Here is a 22370-nt window from a genome sequence, read left to right on the forward strand (position 1 = left end):
TAAGGTGCTCATTTCCCAGGGTTTTTCCCCAAAACTATTTTCCTCTCTGCCGCCAAACACCTTTCCACAAACTAGTAATTCTGTCTTGTTTTGTATCCAGGCTGTTTAAAACGTTAATCCCGAGGAATACTCGAGCTTAAGAAAGTATTTGCTCTACTATGTGTTTAGAGCGCCAACGCTATCCAGGCAAGGGGGAGCGGTGGTATGGCTGGCATTACGATGACATCAGAGCACCATGACAGTGAGAAGCAAAACAGACTAGTCTCAACTTCCAGCCTCTTTCCCATGCTCTGTTTGCTTCATATCTGTATTTTCTTTGTTTTCTCTGCTGTGAATACATAATAAAATAGAAACATAATATTTAAATCAGCTTGAACAGTTACAAAATGCATGCCACATGTTTGCATGGAGTGAAACTGAGGTTAAAATGATTTCAGGGACAATAGATTTTCTTCTCTTCTCTCAAACTGTACTTATTTAAACATTGATTAGCTGATGAACGATAAGTAATTCAATTAATGAATGCAGACTGCTTCAGCTAAGAAGCACAAGGACAGAAAGTACCAAAATACACATACATATACACTCATCACCAAGTACACCTGTTCAACTTCTCAGTAACACAAATATCAAATCATACAATCACATGGCAGCAGCTTTGTGCATTTAGGAATGTAAACATGCTTAAGACAACCTCTTGAAATTCAAGCTGAGCATCAGAATGAGGAAGAGAGGTGACTTTGAATATGGCACGGTTGTCAGTGCCAGATAGGCTGGCCTGAATATTTTAGAAACTGCTGATCTGCTGGGACTTTCCCACAAACGCCTTGTTGATGTCAAAGGTCAGAGGAGAATAGCCAGATTGCTTTCAACTGATAGGAAGGCAACAGTACACTCAAATAACCGCTGGTTCTAAAAACGGTATGCAGAAGAACATCTCTGAAAGCACAACACATAAAAACTTTGAAGCTGGCTGAACAAAATTAGACAGCAGAATATCGGAAAAAATGTTGTCTGGTCTGACGAGTTTCCAATTCTGCTGCAATATTCAGATGTTATGGTCAGAATTTGGCATTAAAAACAAAACAAATCAGGAAAGCATGGATCCATCCTGCCTTGCATCAATGATTCAGGCTGCTGGTGGTGTCATGGTGTGGGGATATTTTCTTGCCACACTACGCATCATTTAACATCCACAGCCTACCTGAGTATTATTGCTGACCATAATCATCCCTTTATGATCACAGTATACCCATTTTACAATGGCTGGAGACTAATGTCTCAACATTAGTCTCTAACATCTCAAACTTGTTTCTTGAACATGAAAATAAGCTCACTGTACAGTACTCTAAAAGCCTCCACAGTCAACAAATCTTAATGCAGTTATGTGCAGTACTATCATGGCTGTCCAGGCAACAAATCTGCAGCAACTGTGTGATGCTCTTGTATCAAAACGGACAAAGGCGACCATTTTCCACAAAAAGGCTGAATGCACTGGCCCAACTTCGACTCTAGCCTGGAGCCTTTGCTCTGTGTCTGCACCACTCTCCTGCTTTCTCCACTGTCCTGTCTAATAATGGCAAAATGCCCCAAAATAATTTCTCAAAAATGCCAGATTTATTGCTTGTGTCACAGTGACTAAATCTTTAACATACACACAGTAAGCACATTCCCTGTAAATATGGATTAATGCCATAGCTGCTTCAGTTTCCTTCCCTGTAAATATGTTGAGGTATTTTTGCTAGACTTAATTACATATCATATGTCTAAGGCTCATCTCATCTTCCTGTTTACTAAGTAGAGAAGCTTAAAGCTTCCTACAGTGGCACTTCATCATATCAACACAAAGGGACGTTGGGACAAAAGCACAAAGTATCTTGTGTAGTAAGTGCGATCTTCCCTTATACCTTACAGATATAAACACTGTATAAGTGTGTTCATCGCTCATTACACAAGCTTGTTTTAGTACTATCGTGATAACACTAAAGTTTTCTCCCACTACAAGAGAAGGTCACGCTGCATGTGTCTCTGCCATGGGGCATTTAGGTCCCTCTGACAGGAAGGAGGGAAATAAAGTAAAGAAAATATACTATCAGGATGCCAAGGCAAAGTGCTGGCATTTCGTTTTTGTGAGACTGCTTTAGTAGCAGATAGATTTACACGAGTAACCTGGGGACCCTGGTGTAAAACACCGCAAATAAACTCCTGTAATTGCTTTTTGTGACTTGTCCTTTCAGTTTTATATGGCTTTGGGGTTTGCGCCAGCATTCAGGCGTCACCATTCTGAGCAGCCGGTATCTTAAGCTACGGCTCTGGCAGCTGCTGCGCCGACTGGCTTCGGCAGCTCGCGCTGCATCTCATCAGGAACAGCACAGCGATGATTTAACGCCTTCCATGCATCGTGAGTCATGACCTTCGCTGGCTATCGGCAGCGGCAGCAAAGAAAAGAAACAACGGTGTGACGTCTTTGGGGTGTGGTGACTGATCCACAGTTGGTGGTGAAAGGACTGATGGAGATCGTCAACTGCTGTAATGTAAACAGTCAAACACAATGGAGTCTCGCTCCTCTCTCTTATCTGTTCCTGCCTCTTCCTGCTCTGCTGTGCTGCCGCCGCTCTTTTTTCTCTGATGTCTCAATGTTTTCACAGAGTCAGGAGCCCTGAATAGGAAAAAAAAAGAAAAGAAAAAAAGATGGGGTCCTCTTTGTCTTCTCTCCACTCACCCAGTGTGCTGAGAAATACACTCCCACATAGTGTCCCTCCAGAGAGCTGCTGTCTGTTGTCTGTCTGTTGTTCCTGAGCAGAGGTCCTGCCACCACCTCCGCAAATGGCTTCGGGCCCCAGGGGAACTCCAGGCCTGAGAGAGGGTAGGAAAGCAGAGGGGGCAAAGAAAGGGGAAACATGGGAAGGAAAACGAGAGATTATTGCCATGCTAGCGGCTCTAAGAGTTGCTGCGTGGCACTGATTTGAGCTAAATGCCAGTATTTTGTTCCATACCAGTGGAGCAAGTGCAACAGAAGATGATGACGCTGTGTTTTCATAGGTATTTGGCTGCATTCATTATTAATAACATGACAAATTGTCCACTGTTGCACAAAGCTTTAACTCACACTTAAAACTACTATAACTCACAGTGACACTGTTAGGATTTCATGTCTGAGAATCATGAATATTTACAAAACATCACGGTAATCCATCTAACAGCTGCTTAGATACTGAAATGTGGACTCAAGAGTCACACTTCAGCTCAGCAGAAGACCCACAGACAGCTTTTCTGTGTCCGTTAAGGGTGTCACATGTCAAACCACCACACACAGTTGTCATTGAAATATGTTTTTAAAGGGCTGTTTTGTGTTTTCTGCTTTGAAAATATGCACGCATGTGAACACACACACACACACACACACACACACACACACACACACACACACAAAGAAAAAGAAATGTCGAACCTCTTAAGCAAATGAAGGCTGTCAGAAATACTTCCCTCCTGCTCTCTTTCACACTTTTCATTTCCTTTTCAAGGTGTTTTCATTGTTCCCGGAGAGCTCTGGAGATGCATTTGGTACAGCTGAATTAAAGGGGGGGTGTAATCATAAATAAAAGCTTGTATGGCTGGTTCATAATGGACTCTTTATGTGAGCGCTGTTGTCCGGGGCTTCATTAGGCAGGAACGACACGTCTGCATTGCGCTGGCGCGGCCTTTCATTGTTGTCCTGATTGTAAAAGTGCACTCCATCTTTACGCTGCAGGGCTAGTCTGCCACCACTCAAGTCAGGCCTTTCATCGACAGTGAAAGGCAGTGGGGTCCCAAATTGTTCACCCGCCCCTCCGACTGTCAGCATACGCGAACTTTTTGCTGCCCTTTACCTCTCCCAGCCGTGGCTGTTGCACCTGAATTGATTTGTCACATTAGGAACAGTCCACAGCTTAATACATCAAATTTAAAAATCTGATGTTTAAAAAAAAGAAAGAAAGGAAAAAAAAAGAAAAAGAAAAAAAAAAGCACAGCCTTCTATTTCAAAGAGATGCAAAACTTCCTGAAGTGCTGGTGGCTCTCTTTGCTACTGAAGCCACCAATTTAATATCTTCTCAGCTCACATCTAGTTAATGAACTGTGGAAATATCACTGCAGGCCTGGACCAGCTTTCATTAGACAGACAGTGAAATCTGTCACAGTCCTCACATGGCTGCTATTCTTCCCTCTCACATGACACGACACCATTTTTTTTTTTAAAGCTGACCTAACAGGCTTTGAAGAGGCAGCGTTTTAAAATATTGAGATCGTCTCAGCCACAGATGGACGCCCTCAATACAGGAAAGGAATGCAAGATCACTCTTGTTAATTCTCCATCTCCACTTCAAAGTGCAGAAATTATAGGTTTCAAAGACGAGAGTGTGAGACATGGACACGCTATAATATTCACACGGCACCATAATTATAGCGGCATTAACTCAAACACGAGGGGGGGGGGGGGGGGGGGAAGTTATTGCAAAATGCTTCAGACAAACGCTGAATGATGGGACTGGGCAAAATATCCTCAGTAAATCCTCACCAGGAATTTGAGGTGTGTGTTGTGTGCGGGTTAATGTGGGTCTGACCTTAGTTACTGCACTCATTACATTTTGGTTAACTTAAACGACTTATTTATGGTGTGAACCCAATGTGGTAGGCTGGATATTCTTATTGCTTATAAAACTAAGAATTTACATGAAGAATTTAAATGCACATTTTCAATTAGCAGATAGAAAACTGAGTGAAAACAGAAGTTAAATAAATAAATATCTCAAATTGTTACGCTTGGCTGTGGTTTACGTATAGATAATAAATAAGTATTTACAGGAAGCATGTGACATAAATTTGAATTAAAAAGATGACACTGCAGAAGAGAAATCAAAACAAAACAACATGATTGGTGTGAACCATGACACAGTGAGGTCACTAGAGAGGAAAAAGAAAATCATTGTGATTGCTTTGGTCACCTTTAGTTTTTAATGGTGAGTGATAGCAAAATTGTAAAAAAAGTGCAACGGAAAAATTGTGTGAAGATTAGTAGTTTGCAGATGAGTCACCGTCTACCAAGCAAAATGACAAATAAAAAAAAGCAGGTGGGAAATATGTATTTTTGGTATAGCACCTTAATTGCGACCAATTTCACTTAGCAGCTGGCAACAACACCTCGGCAACCACCTGGAGAATACGCTTTGTTTTTTTCCTCCCTTGTTACCGGTAGTTTCCGAGGGCCTAGAGACACTGACTGATCTCAAGGACGGTGTGATCTTACACATCTCACCTTGCCAGAGGATACAGCAAGTCAAGTTCAGAAGTCATACTAATTGTGTAGTATTTATTTCAGTCCAATCTCTTGGACGGACCCCGTGTACTCCTCACTGGTTACCCAATTCTCACCTGTGGTTGAAGTCTTGTTTACCCGGGCTCAGGATTTAGAGAGGGTCTTGAATAGTAGTTCTGTGGATGTAGCTTGGAGTGTAAAAAGTTCTTTGCTTGCTAGATGAGTTTAAAGGGGGAAAAAAAAAAAGAAAAAAAAAAGAAGACGCTATATAAATTATAGTCCATTTACCACGGACTAAACTAGAAGAGGGTAGGACATTAGCTAACCAACCTGAAGGTGTGATTTGATGAGTTAGCCAGTATAACAGCACGATGGTGCATCGATCACCTCACACCAAGAAAGTTTGAACCTGTCCAAAGACGTGCTTGCCAGTTTCTTGGTGGTTCTAAAGTAGTTCCTGGTGTGATGGGAAATCATTATTGAGGTGTTTATGTTAGTAGTAGTAGTAGTAGAAGTAGAAGTAGAAGAAGAATCATATTTTTATTAAAAAAGGTGTTTCAGCATGAAATCATCCTACTGTTACCATTAAAAAAAGATAAACTGTCCAATATGCAACAAATAAAGAGAAATTATTAATCTTATGACTTTTATACCTATGGTTTTTAACACTGGAAAAGATGCACTAACAGGCAAGGAGAGTGTTTTTTTGTCATTCTTGGGTTAAATCTCATGAGCTCAGTAGGAGGGTATGAACAGTGCCCACGTGCAGTGTGCAGCACTGGAACAAATCCAAGCTTGAACAGCACTGGCCTGTGAAACTATTCTGATGTAGGGGCTAAACCAGGTTGTTAGGAGCTCCATGTTCAGCTTGTGCACACTGAACACAAAACAATCATTACAAAAAAAAAAAAAAAAAAAAAAAAGCCTTTTCACCCCCTTCATAAAACCTCAGGTGAAATCATTTTTAGAATTTGATACAGTAACCTTTTGTAAGGCCCAAGAAGGTGTTTGGTTACTATATTTGATTTAAACTGTGTGGGAAAGAAACAGGAAGATGCCAGCTGGGCAGTTTTAACAAGACTGAAAGGGTTGCCATCTTTAAGTCTAGCATCCAACATTTCTAATAACACCATAAATACATTTACATATTTTCTCTCTTCCCCATGAGGGTTTGTTTTTCCACCTGACTAAAGAATTTACATGAGCGACTGTTTATCTTCACCGTGAAGATATTTTGCTCATGCATGCAGCATGTTTTTCTTCACATGCAGATAGAAACTTAACATCTTCTTATCTTGAAGTTTGCTATTCAAGTTGCTCATTCATACCCTTTTGCCACAGGGGGAATTTTACAGCCCAGCTGCTGCCATTTCATGAGATACATTTGGAAGTGACAAGTGTTACAGTAGAGAAGATAGACTGGTGTGAAGTCAGTATGCAATTCTCAATGAGTTATGCTGCTTGCTTATTACTCTCAGCCAAGAGTGACTGATGATTGCTACCCACCAAGAATTCAGCGCTATAAGCTATGACAGACAAACTGTGCGAGAAACTGATCTATGATGTTTGTCCTTTTGACCCTCAAAACGTCTTCCCATTACCTCATTAAACAGTCATATTTCTAGGGTTGAACTGGGGTTAGGGTTAACCATTCAGTAAAGAGGATTAGAGTCAGAGCTTGAGGTTAGGAAATAAAAATAAATCAGCCACATGGTTTTACTAATATTGTGGCCTGTGTGTGTGTTTGTAGCTCTAGATGCTTGAGCTCACCTTTGGGGTCATCTCTGACCACCAGCAGACCGTTTCGACACACGATCTTCCCCGTGGAGGCGTCCACAAACACCAAAGATGGGATACTGGTTACCTTATACTTGTTCCACAGCTTCATCTGAAAGCAGAAAAAAAGATAAGGAGTGGTTGGAAAATACTTCAGGGAACAGATTTGTATCTAATTCCATTTCCAAGCTGGAAAAGCAGCACAAAACGGTCTAAAACTATGTGTTTAATGATGCAATGTGTGCACCTGGAGTACTACAGTGAAAACAAATGTTGATGTATTTTATTTATTTTAGCATAAATACCTCCTCTGTCATTTAAAATAAACCCTATGGACTACAAAAGCAGAATGAAAATAGTAGGAGAGTGCAGGCAGCCCTGAGGTGAACTAGCACAGATGTGCTGTCCCTGCGGCATCATGAATAACAGTAAAAGGAAGTGCGCAACATAAGCGACTCATACTTTTGTAGGCTTTCATGAACGTTCATTGGCCTTAAATTTAACCATAATACTTTCCTATATGCCAAGATGATATTAACCATCTCATAAAGCCAGATAAGACCCTTTACAGACAGATCTGTGTGTGAACTGACGCTATTCATCGAGTTCAGAGATCAGCATAGTCCTTAACATCAAAGAGCAGATCAAGCATTTTCTGAGGCTCACTTTCCATATCAGAGGAAGAGTCCTACGCTGTGAATGGAAAATAGCCCTGTCTTGTAAAGAGCAGCAATCATCCCTGTGCAGCGCTGCTGCTTCAGCATCTACAGAAGAGGAAAAGGTTCTCTTTGCTTGAAAACCTGAAACCAGCTTGAAAAATTTAAATACAGAACGGAAAAAGAAAATACATATTATAAAACATTTTTAATAAACACACACTGCGTCTTCAAGGTCAAAATATAACAAAACACCTTTGCTGGAAATCGTGTATCTACTGAAATATAGTCAAACTAGAGCATTGAGTTCATCTTTGAGATATAAACACATACTTTGCTTGCTGTCATAAATTATTTCCTGCTGCACAAAGCTAAACACTTCTAAACAGTCAAATGAAATGAGCACCGCTCAGTGCGGTAAGCCTGGAGTTTGCTTACTGTTGAGCTCCAGGCTGATGAAAACCTTTTGTTGCACTCTTTGTGAAAACAGTGACTTCACTGCCCTTTGGTTTTATCATCACTGTTCGTACAGCAGTGACACCTCACTGAGAGGCACTGCACATTGTTTTTACTCGACTGCAAAGTGCAAAAGACACACAGACAATGCTTGCTAGGTGTAGACGTAAACATGCAATGGAATCGCAAGGATATTGATATTTTTCCCCCTCACATACAAGGTCTTGAATAGTCAAGCCCCGATCCTACTTTTAAGACTAGGTTTAAAACTTTCCTTTTTGATAAAACTGGATCAGATTACCCTGAATTCTCCTTTATGTACGCTGTAATAGGCCTAGACTGCCAGGGACTTCCCACGATGCAGTATTTCTTCTTCACTCACCCCTCTCTGTGCATTTAATCATTGGTTATTATTAATCTCTGGCTCTCCTCCACAGCCTGTTCTGTCTCCCTTCTCACATCACCAACCAGTCGTGGCAGATGAGAGGTTTCTTCCTGTTAAAATGGATTTTTTTTCCTTCCCACTGTGACCAAGGGCTTGCTTATAGGAGTTCATCGGATTATTGGGGTCATCAGACTGCAGGGTCTGACCATAGAGTCACAAATGGACCTGCTGAGGAGATCCAACACTATATTTCTATTCTTTATGTTGTTGAAGAGTTTTGTTTTAGCTGCTGTTGGTGTTAATACACTCCAAGCCAAGAAGTCTTGTGCCTGTTACTTCAATCAGCAGCTACCGCCGAGTAGGTTTCTCTAGCAGGTCAGTATGCTCTTTGCAGCGCTGATTTATTATGATGGTTTGGTTGAGAGACTGATCATACGTGCGATTGTTTTTTCATGCCCCCTTGTTAACAGCATAGGTCAACCGCACGACCTTCCTACGACAGAGGTCAGACGGTTTGTTCGCTGGACAAGACGACCCGGAGCCTCTCAACTATGTCGGTCTGGAATTCCCTCAAAAGCAAACTTCAGTGTCTGCCACAGTCAACAGCTTTACCACACACTTCATGCTCTTCTGGAAACTCAATCTCTGCTCACAAATTGATGGGGTTAGAGGCATTAAATGTGACTGTCTCCGAAAGCTAGCAGCACACTGCTGCCTCTGCACAGCCATTTCGCTCTGCTGCTGTCATTCAGACTGATAATGTCAATTTGAGAGCCAGATTTAGCCAAAGAACAGAGAGATGAGAGAAGAAGATTTAGAGTGGTGCTGCACTGAGGTGGGCAGCAGCAGCAGAGTACAAAGAAAGATCTGAACATCCACTTGGAAACAGTCTTTTCAGTACTGAAATAAACTGCTGTTGGACAACAGAATCTCACTGGCTTTGGCGATAAGGCCACCTTACTCTGAATGCTTCACAACTTTAAGAGTTCAGCAGTAAATATTGGTCTTGTGTGTCTCTCCAATCCATCATCTAGATGATCATACAGACCAACACATGACAGATTCACGTGCATCCTCTGAGATCGTGTTAAGATTCCTGAAGTGCAGGGATGCTTCTTGCAGGAGTAAAGAAAGAAGGCTGTGGACTGACTGGTAAGGCTCTGAAATTTGTCCAGCAGCCTCCGACACAAAACCAAACCCTCCTCTTTGTATTCCCACCAATCCACAGCATCCTTGAATCCTTCTGATGATTTGGCCGCAGATCAGAGTAGCCCAGGATGTTAAATCTTTCAAGAGATTAGATCTGTCCTCAACATGAACAGGCTGTTAGGATGGAAGAATAACCTTGTAACGACAAAGGATGCGCACACCCGAGTCAAACAAACAAGCAGAACTCAGCCCAATTTTAGCACCTTGACAGAAAAGTGGGAATCATGTATATCACAGCCGTGTGTTGAGCTTTTCTTGTCATCCACTTTAATCTTTCTACAAGATGTTGGCTTTTGTAGCAACCGCTCTAGCCTCTTTTATCCTCATGAATAGAAAACATGAGGATCATATGCCTCAGTGATCTATTTTCACCCCCTCCCAAAAAACACAGTTTCATTGTGCAGAGGTACAAGCTATCCATTATAGCTCAGACAGTAAATGCACAAGCTGACATGACAGGTTGTGAAACCCCCCCCCCCCAAATCTTGTCCGGTATTATTTAGTCTGATGTTCAACAAAAAGCGTCCTTATGTTTCACTTTGAAGAAAAGAGAGACGAACACTTGTTTATTGTCTTGGCAAGATTAAGATGACAAATTATTTTGTCAGTCAGCTGCCTATTAGAACCCAAAAATTGCAGGTCCTCATCCAGTCACCTGAGGCTGGCTTGAGTGAATCCCCACAGACTCGTGTAACAATGATGGGAAAAAGTAGGATAACAGACCAATTTAACACTGTAACAAATAAATTAACAGTTAAATCTGACAGACACAAGTGGCCAAATACGAGCAGTCTACCAACTCTGTTGACTGAACTGCACCTGAACTGGGTTTGTGGTGTTGTTGCCTCCCCCCCCTTTTTAAGATTAATTTTAATACATCTATGACACAGACATGGCTTGCTATGTAGTTAATTTTATTAGCACACCATCCAAGAAGTCTGTGCTCCAGTTTTGATTAATAAAATCAGGCATTTTATTTTTATGTTGCTTAGCCATCTGCTTCCCGAGTTTTCTACCTACATTCATTTTGCTGTCCCCATTCTAGACTATGCTGAAATACTACATAATACTTTTTATGGATGCAGCTTGCAGTCGTGCTAAGGTTAGCATTTAACCCTGTCGTTCAAGCACAGTGCCTTAAAATGTGCTTAAAAATGGATCTTAAAAAAATAATAATGGGGGGGTTACAGAGGCTGTGTTGATCTTCATTTCCAATATATTGTTGTCACTCTTCATCGTGTGTCTTTTTTCCTCCAGACGGTTTCCAAATTATATCAAGAGTGCGACTAGCGTTTTTACAGTATGGTGAATGGAAGGGAATAAACCTGTGGCCACTTCCTGTGTGTCTGTGTTTGATTGTAAGCTACTACTCATTCCAATCTGACTCATAATGATTTAAGAAATATCCAGCAGGGTAACAAATCATTAAAATACACATTACTACTTCGCATACTTAGCTGTATGATTTTAAACAGACTCCTGCTGCAGACATACATAATCTAAAACAAACAGTATAGCAGTGGCCAATTATAAGGTAAAATGTGTGTAGCCTGAATGGCATCAAAATTGCATGCCACCATTTCTAGTTTTGTCTAAGGGGGCCACTATTCATTATCCATATCAACAGACTGGATAACGATAGAGCCAAGCAGGAGGATTGGCCATAGAGTTACACAGTGGTTTAACTATGCCAATAGTTCCTGCAGAGAGGCCACAAACCGCTAAGACTCAAGGGAGCTGGAAATCCATTCTAAGAATCCATTTACTCTCATGCAAACATTAGCCTCGCTCTACACCCTGTGCTCATCATACTAATTGGATCACGCATGGCTGCGGATTCACATCCAGAGAAAGAGCGAATCAGCCCACTGAGGTGGGGGTGGGGGGCATGTGTGCATGAATATTCCAGGGTCGGAAATCTTCCTGATCAAAGAAAATCCTGATCCTTTTTAGATGTTATTTGATGGGATCATTGACTGCATTAATTTATCTTCCTGTATCCATCCTAGACTGAGTGAAAAAGAATCAAAGGGAAAAAAAAGGAAGCCGTGAAACAAACCCAATCCCATGAGATCCACATTTCCGTGTTAAATGTCATGCGTGGCGATCGCTTTCATGCTGCTTTGCACTGTTGCACTTTATGGCAACTTTCTGCACTTAAAGACCCTCAATGCTCTGGCTTCTAAAATCCACACACATCTGCTTTAGTTTTGACTTAGTCCCCCTTTAAAACCCCTGTCCTGTCCTGAAATCTGGCCTCAGTCAGTAACTGGTGGGCCTCTAAACAGTGGCTATGGAGGGGAGAGTGTCACTCTGTTGAGAGAACTAGAGTGGAAGAAATTTCTCTGGTCAACATTCCCAATTCATCTCTGATTATCTGAGCTCCATCTCCTCACAGATCTGCTTTCACTGGACCGATTTGGCCTGAGGCGTCTGCCAGACGCTCCCATTGCTGCTTTATTACATCTGTGCCACTACAAAGGAAAGCCAGCCCTTTACAACAGAAGACATAAGAGATATCATGCTGTGATGTTGATAGCAGCTCAGTTTTTCATCTTTGAGCATTATGAGGGACAAATGGGGATAATCAAATTGATAACGTGTGAAAACGGAAGAAAAAAAAAAAAAAAAAAAAGGCCGAAGCTAAAATGTAGATTTAGCGAATTTAATTGAACCTACTTAGGAATTCTCAGTGGTGTTCATTGTCAGGCTAAAAACCCCTTATAGGCGCTTGACTCATCTCACAGGGAATTTAGTGGCATGATTTATTGCTGGGAAAAAGTGAAAAACAATCCTTTCCACACAATTAACAGTAAAATGAAACTGTATAATTTCCTCTGTATACTGTTTTACAATCGCGGCCTTTTCAAAATAAAAATAAATACATTTGTTCAATGAACAGATAAGAATCAAGTGATCGATGGCCTTCCACTAATCGTTATCGTTAATCAGAATCAGAATACTTTATTGATCCCTGGGGGAAATTATTTTTTGTTACAGTGCTCCATTTTAAACCAACATTAAGACAAGACAGACAATACGCTAACTAAGAATAGTACAATATATACGTTAAGTGCGTAAAGCCATTTGTTCAGGAGGTTATCTGATGAACAGATCGCGGCCCTTAAGGCATGTTCCACAAAACCCATTTGTCTTTAACTGGGACCGTTTTATTGGAAGTGCATGCGGGAGGTGTGATCTCCAACCATAAAGATTTACTGTTAAGGCCCACAGGAGAAATCAGGCTGGACTGGACTGAACTCTCTATGTGCCCTTTTATTATTTTTAAGAAATCAAGCCATGACCCGTGCAACATGTATAACGTCATTGCTAAAAGGACTCAAACTAACATGTTTGTGCACCACAGCATCAACAGGTCATTCGTCATGTGTCAGTTTTGAAGGCAGCTTGCAGGTTAGAATCTAAAACACAGCGTTTTTTTCTCCCCTTCTCAGTCCTCAGGTTGAAGACAGATGAGAAACAAGCTTCTCCTGCTTGCTCCCTCAGCTCCTACAACACCGCGATTCCCTTTTGGCTGGGGCCCCTGCAGCCGGCTCTGGCTTACATTCCTCCATGCTGCACCCCGCCTTTGCTCAATCTGCTCCTGAGGCTCTCAGCAACTGCCTGTATCCACTTCAAAACGCTGTTGCTGCTCTTTAGGGCTACAAAGAAAGCCCTCCTCTCCCACTTCTCAGCCATACTTCAGCCCCTCACTACACCCGCTAACGTGTGTTACTCAGAGCTTCCATCTGTGTGCCTCTGACCTGACTATCGCTTTACCCAGTCGAGACTCTTCAGTGCTGCGGCTCCCCTGATGGGGAGATGCACATTTAAAACCCTGTGACAGCTGCTGCCCTTTCTCTGTGTGATGACGGATCTCTTAATACTCCTCAGCTTCATGTTGTTTTGCATGTGTGTATCGTTCTGTTCAACATAAAACATCCTAAAAGAACTGCGATTTCATTTTTATGGGATTACTGCAACTCATTCTTGCACAAATTTGAAAAAGTTATTAACCAGCTTTTCCATTTTCTACCATATTACACCCCCCTCCCCTCCCTTGGGTGTCATCTATATTTCTGAAATACAAAAAGTACAGGTCACTCTCTCCAGGCTGCTCCACTGTGCTCATTACAGAGCTCATCATACTCCATAATACACAGCCATTGTGATGAGCAAATGCACTTCTCCCAAAAATTGCAGCGCTGAAAGCATCACATCATGTCTCTTCAATGCAAAAGTGTTCCTGCTCTCGTCCATTTCACTAATCCTGTAACATTTTCCGGCCCAACCATTTCATTCGTGGATCCTCCACAACGCAGATGGGAGACACTGGCTAAATTGCGCCCCCCCCCCCCACTTTCTTGATAAAGGCCCTCCTTGTTGCTACAGCAACCAGCCCTCCCTTCCCCACCATGAAGTCAGGGCATGTCACCAAGTGGCAGACACTTTTTGGGCTCTTGGTTAATAATTCAGGGATAAATAAGCGGTTTTGTGAGGAAAACAGGTGCCAGAATGTCAGACTGCTTTTGGGGAAAATAAACCAGCAAAAAAAAAAGGAAGTGAAAAAAAAAAGAAAAAAAAAAAAAAAGACATGAGTAAGTGAGAGAGAGAGGGAGGCGTTTTTTCTTTTCCCCTGCTTCAAGCCTTATGTGGAGGCACAAAAGCCCTGAATACAGGCTCCAAATCCAAACGTGGACCTTGTGTGGTGAGAAGTTTTTATGTAGTAAAGAACACAATAGGAGGGGGGGGGAAGCAAGGGGTGGGGGGCATTGTAAAGGAGTAAAAAGCCAGGCTCAATAGGTATCTGCAGCATTGTCTCTCCCCAGGAGTGGGATTGCCCCTGAGGCCTACATTCTGCAAAGGTCAAAGGTCAGGGCTGCAGGGGGTGCATTCTTCCCTCCCACTCGTGTTTTTAAACCGACCCGCCTGTCTCCCCTGCCTTCTATAGCAGTTCCGTTTTTTTTTTTTTTTTTTTTTACTGCTCTGCATCCCTTCCTCATTACGACAAAATACAAGCCTAACAAACACACATACACAGGCACACGCGCCTTCCGTGTTCGCACTAATGTGGAAAAAATGTAAATTGCATCCTTGACTCTGCTTTAGTCACCAATCGTTGCTAAACTAACCACACGCAAAAAGGCACATTTGTTTAAAAGACGTCATCCAAAGAGAATCAAATTAAAAACAGTCACCTAGGCGCTGCTGTGAGATCATCACATGATTTAACGAATCCATTTTTGAAGACTGCTGATTAGGTATCACACTCTTTCACGCTCCTGCTTTGTTATAAAAGACAGAAATGACAGCTTTACAAAGAAGGGATAGCACACACACACACACACACACACACACACTTATGTTAAAGTGACTGTTTTATATAGTAAAGATTTTTCTTGCATAGCACTTAATACAGCTTCCAATTAAGGGGAAAGATTTACAACAAGATAGTCTAAGCAGACCAAATTCCCATATTTCTGCACCACCTTTCTACTCTATGCAAGTTGCTGAAATGGTAGCGACTATTCCTTGCAGGTTAATCATTAAATTCAGCTGAAAGGGCAGCTCAAGTGCGCCGTAATGATTTGCCCCCACACATGACGACAGAAACTCATTGTATGAACACCATGACATGATTTCTCAGGTAGTTTTAGCTTACAGTTAACTGCCCTCAGCCTGCAGGGTCTCAGACACACAGAGATGATTTAAAGCTGGTCTGGCTCTGGACCAGCTGGATCGGTTACCTTAGTGTGACCCTCTCAAAAAAAAAAAAACAGGGGCATTATGCTCAGCCATTGGCCACCTCATGACTTGCTAGTGTAAAAAAGGTAATTCAGCATGTACGCTCTCAGAACTAATCCAATACAATATGGAATGATTCAAATAAAGTCATGAAAACACAGGAGAAGCAACGTTGTATGGGCTCATTAAATCAGCCATTCCATATTAATAACCAGACAAAACACACACAAGAAGAAGATTTTCAGCACAAACAGCATGTGCCAACGCATGTGCTCTTAACGCTTACTGCTCAATTAGCTGCACTCGGCAAATAGACCCAGAGCAGCCATGCATTAATTCTTCCCATAAGGCTCCACATTACTGCCTATCTGGCACCCCAGTTTCCTGGAGTGCTGGTGGAGTTGGGGTGGGGTGTGGGGCTTAGACAGCTTCCCTGTTGTGACCTCTGTTTGACCTCACGTTTAACTCCCACCACCACCACTCCTCCTCAAGCTCTGGGAAGGCTTCCGGAGCCGAAGCTCAATCCGCGATCCAATCACAACACAACACATTAATATTTATGGAAATTTAAAGGGAGCATTTCAGACACATTATCAGCGTTTTGTGAAGAATAAGGGTTCCAAACACCTTAGACTACAGTCCAGCTAATAACACATTCAGGTGGGTAGTTGGCCCAAGCAGTGCATTTATTCCCCCTGGTGCTTGCATATTTGGCCAAATTTACGGAGAGGATAAACTAAATGCATGCTATTATAAAGGCATGTTTGATCACACAGGAAACTCCAAATTACATGTAAACATAAAGGTGCACTTGAAGTATCATAATCTCATAATTTACATGCCACTCTCTGTGATTTCTACTTGCATATTTGCAGCTCAACAAACACGTTTTGGCTTTAAGTGAGTGGAGGAGATGTGAAGACAGTCGTTGGCACGAAAGGAGGTCAACATGGAGTGCAATTTCACAAGCTGAGTTTGAGGTAAATATGCTATTAATGGTCACATAAGGGAAACCCATAAATTGATTGCCTGGGCCGGGGCTGTCACATCCTGGAATTTTTCTCCTGAATTTCAGACTTTATGCTCAGAGTCAGGGACCTCTATACCACTCAGGGATTGAGAGTTCACTTAAATCTCAAATTCCTCTCTGAACACATCTAAAAATGCCGCTGTACACAATAAGTGCCCCAAAGTTGAGACAATCTGCACTTGTCAGGGTTTTTTAAAGCTATTTTTGGTCCATTGTACTGCACACAGCCGGCAAGGAGACTCATAAATCACATTGATACCCTGAGTCTGGTGTGCCTTGTAAAACATACATCTGACTGGCAACAACAAGGCCTGTGAACACAGATGCAAACTGTTAATGTGAGCACACATATAACCATGTAAGCCTGACAACCACCATGTTTTCTTATCTGACAACTCCAGTATAGTACCGCTGTGGGCTCTGACGCAAACGATGACCTGCCACAACAGCACTGGTTCCAGTTTCCTGAGGGAAAGGATGTTCTTCCACTTTCTGCTCGTTACCTGAGCTACATTTAGCTCTACAGTATTTGGTTACATGGTGACACTTTATATCTATCCATTAACCCGTTTCCTCCTCCAGTCATACGCTCAGATAAAAGTCACATCTGTTTGGCTGTTGCTGCTCACCGGCCCTGTGCAGTTTATAGTCGAGCTGTACATCTGGGCCCCTCTTGCATATCTCCCAGCGCTCCCCCTCCCCTAGTTCATGCAGGCTTTATTCTCGGCTTATTCCACCCCCCACAACACGTTTCACAGCAGCGGCAAGAGATTCAGACTTCCATAAGCTCCCTCTCAATCAGTATCAGCCCACATTGGCCAGTGGAGGAGTCTCATGGGTACAGATTTCATTTCATCCAGATTAAGTATTGCACAAAGCGTCATACAAATCAAATAACCATCAGGGCGGTAACACTTGGAATGCAGCAGGAAAAACCCTGCGCACATTTCCAGTAACTAGATTTTTTTAAAAATGATGTCATGTTATAAATGAATAACCCCCTCGATTATCCTTATTCTTATGATTCCTAATTAAAGCATGTGGGCATTAAAAATAGAAACATTGCTGACAGTTTGCATGATTCAAGATAAGAGTTTAAAAGACATTGAATTTAATTGGGACATTGGGGATACCTTTTCACTGCATTTACATCAATTGCAGAGTTCCTCGCAAAACAGGATTTAAAAAAAAGGAGAAGAAATAAAAGGAGTAGATCAAAAAAAACAAAGACAATGGAAATAAAAATTCAACAGCAAGGAGACAGTCAAGGTAAGAACAGCAATAAAGAGAATAACTTTAACGCAGCTTGTAAAAAATGCTTTCCTGTATAAGTCTGGTTTGAGGTTTGCTTTGAAGGATGCTACTGATCTGGCTAGCCTCAGTGCTGGCAGACCTTTACAGACCTTAGGAGCTCTCACGGATAGACCAGGTCACCTTCGTCTTAGAAGCAGAGTCCTCAGAACAACCTGTGGTGATCTGCCAGAAGACCCGAGGCTATGTCTCCCTTTATAAGTAGTTATAAAAAGGTTTGATGTGCAGCTCAGAGCCAACCCCCCCACTGAGCTTAAAAATAAACATCCATCAAGTTCCTTGAGGTCAGAATTGTGGTGACAACATAGCAAGCAAAGTGTCCCCCCCCCACTTAAGGCTTCCTCTAGTTTCCCATCCATCCATTCGCTTCCGCTTATCCTTTTCAGGGTCGCGGGGGGCACTAGAGCCTATCCCAGCTGTCATGGGGCGAGAGGTGGGGTACACCCTGGACAGGTCGCCAGTCTGTCGCAGGGCTAACACACAGAGACAGACAACCATTCGCGCTCACATTCACTCCTGCATTCACACCTATGGGCAATTTGGATTATTCAATTAACCTATCCCCACAAGCCCTCTAGTTTCACCTGTAGGAATTTGATGGAACAGCTAAGTGCTGAAGGGGCAGGTGGATTTCTATCAGGTGTTAATATGTCCTGAACTCACTCGGTGTTCAGTCAGGAGGAGGAATGTGTTGCCTGGTCTTCACAGGATCCTAATGTAACCACAGGAACTGTCACACAGGAACTGTCAGGTCAGAAAAGCAGAGCCAGTTTTCTGCACTCTGCAAACTACACACTGCACATGGTTTTCATAGTCTATAACATAAAGACACATTTCTGTCCCCTTCAGGGGAGCATAACTGGGCTCTAATATCATAATGAGAAGTAAAGAAAAAAACAACAACAAAACAATAGAATAGTCAGGGTTTTCTTTCAAAGGCCTGAAGCCTCAAAGTCTGTAGATGGTTTGGTGATGTTTAAACACAAGCTCTATTCCAGGAACCAGGTTCAGCTAAAGAGAAAACCTCAGAGTTTGTTAACCCTGTGATGAGGGAAACGCAGACTTTTCTCTTCCAGGTACTTTCAACCAAGTCAGTAACCATGGTAACAGACCAAACTTAACCTGCTTGCTGGCAGGTTTTCTTCAGCAAACTCTCCATCCAACTCCTCCCCTCCAGCTGCACCTGAACACTCCTTTCCTTCCTTCATTTCCTCATTCACAAAGTTGCTGTCAAAGCAGCTACAGACAGGAGTTCTGAACATTTGACGCTGAAATGCATTTATAGACTCAAATTCAGTTATTAAATGCTGTCGGCACTTTGAAACTTTAACTGAATCATGACCAGAATGTAGCTAATTAAAATGGCTCTTCTGACATGACGTGTTCATATTCCTCAATCTAATGGAAATCTACCAGATTTGAATGAAGGCTCTACTCTTCATTTACCCGTTGCCATGGTGACTCATGGTTTCCTGTCCATGCATATCTAGCTCAAGGTGAACATACTTAGAGTAGATCTAACTTAATCTGATCAGCTGTTCTCATCTCAGAGTTAATCAACTCAGAGCTCATTTTAAAGTTTATTGAACTTGTTTCCTGCTATACTACTCTCATCACAGATGGAGTTTTCTCAGTTTTTAAATGATAATTTTCTGGTTGTCTGTGAAGGTTCTTAGTCATCCAGGTCATCGTAGTCAAAGGAGCTTGCAAAGAAAAGCGTCTGGACTTCTTTAATTTTTTGGTTGCTTTGCTTTTGTTTTGTTTTGTTTTTTTATACAGATTTGTCCATATTGGCTTCTCGGCTGAGTTTCAAAACATCATCTCGCATTTGGAAAAAGGCAGTTACCCAAAATAAAATGAAATAAAATACAAAAAAAAAAAAAAAAAAAAAAAAAAAACTTATGTCAAGTTCGATTTAGTAGCCAGCCATCCATCTCCTGGAAACGGGATATGATCAAAAGCTCCACAGCTGCTGCCTTTCATGTCTAGCAATGAACTTTGAACCTCTACAAGTTACGATACTTGAAAATCAAAGGCAGATGTCTTGAAAGGGATAATATGTGTGTAGAGGTTTCTTACATAACAAAGTCCTGCACAACGACCACAAATTCTCAGACGCATCTCTGAACACACCAACAGCGACATTTCAAAAGAATCCCCACCCACAACTAAATTACCATCAACATACGTAATGTGAGACAACGAAGGTGATGAAATGTTTGTGCATGATTGTGCATCTGCAGATCAGCGAATGCTTTACTTACAGATTAAAAAAAAGGAGAAAATAATCACATAAGAAATGCACTTGTAAATAAAGGGATAAAATAAGCAGGAAAACAAAATGTTTAGTTGCAGAATCAAAAGGCTTTAGAGTAAATCATCTGATCACTCTCAAGTAGCTATTGTGTGGAAGTAGTTCTATATTCCTTTCAACCCAAGTGTTGAGTGATAATCCTTCCATAAAAAACCAATAAACAGGTCTGACTGACTGTACAGTGACTATATGACATTATTGTGCGTCCTTCCTTTAACGAATTGATCCCATTCACAAAAACGCAGCTGAAAAGGCTCACATAATGAAAAGGAAAGACATCTAAAAAGGAGAAAAAGTTGGCTGTTATATGTAAGAGGTACGCATTGTGCCAATTTCAACTCCTCATGCAAGCACTTTTAAGTCGACTGCTGTTACAGCTGCTGAGATAATGAAGGGCACCACAAAAAGGTAACATGAGGGTTTTTAAACAAACAGAAAACAGCTGAGATGATGAAAGAGCGAAAGAACAGAAAGACAGACTGACACAGAAGGGACATTAGTGTCAATTTTCAGGGTCATGTCACTGCGGTGGAGGGCTGACTGACGGGGAATAGCACAGGTTCAAAGTTCAAGCCTTTTAATAGGCCGCCTGGAACAGGGTGACCTTAATGGCAGCCATCCACGCCTTAGCTTCATCCAAGCCCTGATGCACCCTGACACCTCTAAGCCTTTAAACTTCAACAAGGAAAGAACTTCTAAGATAAATATTCCACAACCTCGCCACTCTTCATCTTCCCATCTTTTAGGCTAACAGGCCTCTTTAGTGGGATTTGTCTTGTACGCACCTGTAAAGACTGAGAAGAAAACACCACCACAAATTTGTTTTTGTCAGCAATTTCCACAGACGTAAAGCAAACTGTCCGGGCTTGTGAGATTAGCGCTTTCACACCATCAAAAAATAACGTGCAGCAGGATCAGTCTAAAGAGTGAGCTCGACGGTGTGTTTGTAATTCAGCCCCACAAGCCCGATAGCTTGTAGAGCTGATAGCACAGATCTGAGGCCTCCCACAGATGCAGGCAGAGGTCACCAGCCCTCACTAAGCCTCAGCTTCCAACAGACTCCTCTGATATCTTATTTCTGCAGTTCAAGAGCTTTTTGGACAAGATGATGTAATCCTCAGGCACAAATCCTACACTCAGTCCGACACATCCATATTATTCATTTACATTTTCACTCTTTAAAGCTTGGAAGAGTTTAAGCCTCTGGCAATCATATACTGTGCCATTGTGCAATGTTTGGTTAAAAGAATCGTCCTTGCAGCAGAGGCGGGAATAAAGGACAATGTCAGCCTAATGAGCCACTACAGCAAATCAGAGCTTATCAAAAAGAAAGTTGCATTGCGATGTGACAGTTCTGCAACACGTAGCACTGTTTATGTGTTAACTCAGTTTGAGCACGATGTGGGAGTAACATTGAAACTGCAGACAAGCAAAGTCACAAAGAAAAAAGGTCAAACTTCTACCTTTCCTGAGCAGCTGCCAGTTGTCCAGTTAACACCCATCATACCAATCTTAGATAGTAAAAGGAAGCGAGATGAGGGCGTAAACCCCATACATGTTGCTAATCCTTCACAAGAAGAACATACAAACTCCAAACAGAAACGCTCCAGCCAGCCAGCAGACTTAATCCCAGAACCGTGTCGCGAATGAAGCATTAATGACCATTCATGAATGTGAAAAGATGCACAACATTTGCAGTGACAGCAACACAAGTAGCTACATCAATGACATTAACCAATGATAGGAGTACTTTACATTAATGGCAATCTGTTGTACAGGTTTTCCTTGCGACATTAACTTTGAGGTCATTATATGCAGTTCTAATTAGACCAGCTTAGCTCACAAGACCTGAAAAAGTCTCTTGGACGAGAGGTGAAACGTCTTCACGAAACTTAAAAAGGTCCAGGCATTTTCTTTTCCAAGCTCAATTATGGAAGAGCAAGAAGGCATAACTTTTGTTTTTTCCATTCGTTTTTGGTAACTTTACCCAAGTAGCTGGAATAATTGATGGTAGAACAACTGAAGTAACTGCAGAAACTCTACTCGGCAACAGAAAGTTCTTTTGTCAGAGGAGACAAAGAGGGCAAGTGATCCGTTTCTGTCACCTCAGACAGATATTCACTCGACTGAGAAAGCTGTGAGACATGTGGGTTAAAAAGTACTTTGACATTCCTTGTACTAGATTAGCAGGAAAC

General features: G+C 41.9%; 1 protein-coding gene across 3 annotated transcripts in view; it reads right to left on the reverse strand.

The window, feature by feature from the left end:
* The window catches only part of nxn (nucleoredoxin), a 70600-nt gene that overhangs the window by 11288 nt on the left and 36942 nt on the right, over nucleotides 1-22370 (reverse strand). For 2 of the 3 annotated variants that reach the window (XM_082502786.1, XM_082502787.1), the window contains exons 2-3: nucleotides 7064-7181; nucleotides 2723-2856 (exon numbers count right to left, since the gene is read on the reverse strand). In XM_082502786.1, coding sequence (XP_082358912.1) covers nucleotides 2723-2856; nucleotides 7064-7181 — 252 coding nt within the window. Of the gene's footprint in view, nucleotides 1-2722; nucleotides 2857-7063; nucleotides 7182-20960; nucleotides 21033-22370 lie in introns of those variants that run through there. The other variant, XM_082502788.1, reaches the window with a different exon arrangement.

Source organism: Aulonocara stuartgranti, assembly GCF_965226115.1.
Source record: "Aulonocara stuartgranti genome assembly, chromosome: 14".
NCBI classification, from domain to species: domain Eukaryota; kingdom Metazoa; phylum Chordata; class Actinopteri; order Cichliformes; family Cichlidae; genus Aulonocara; species Aulonocara stuartgranti.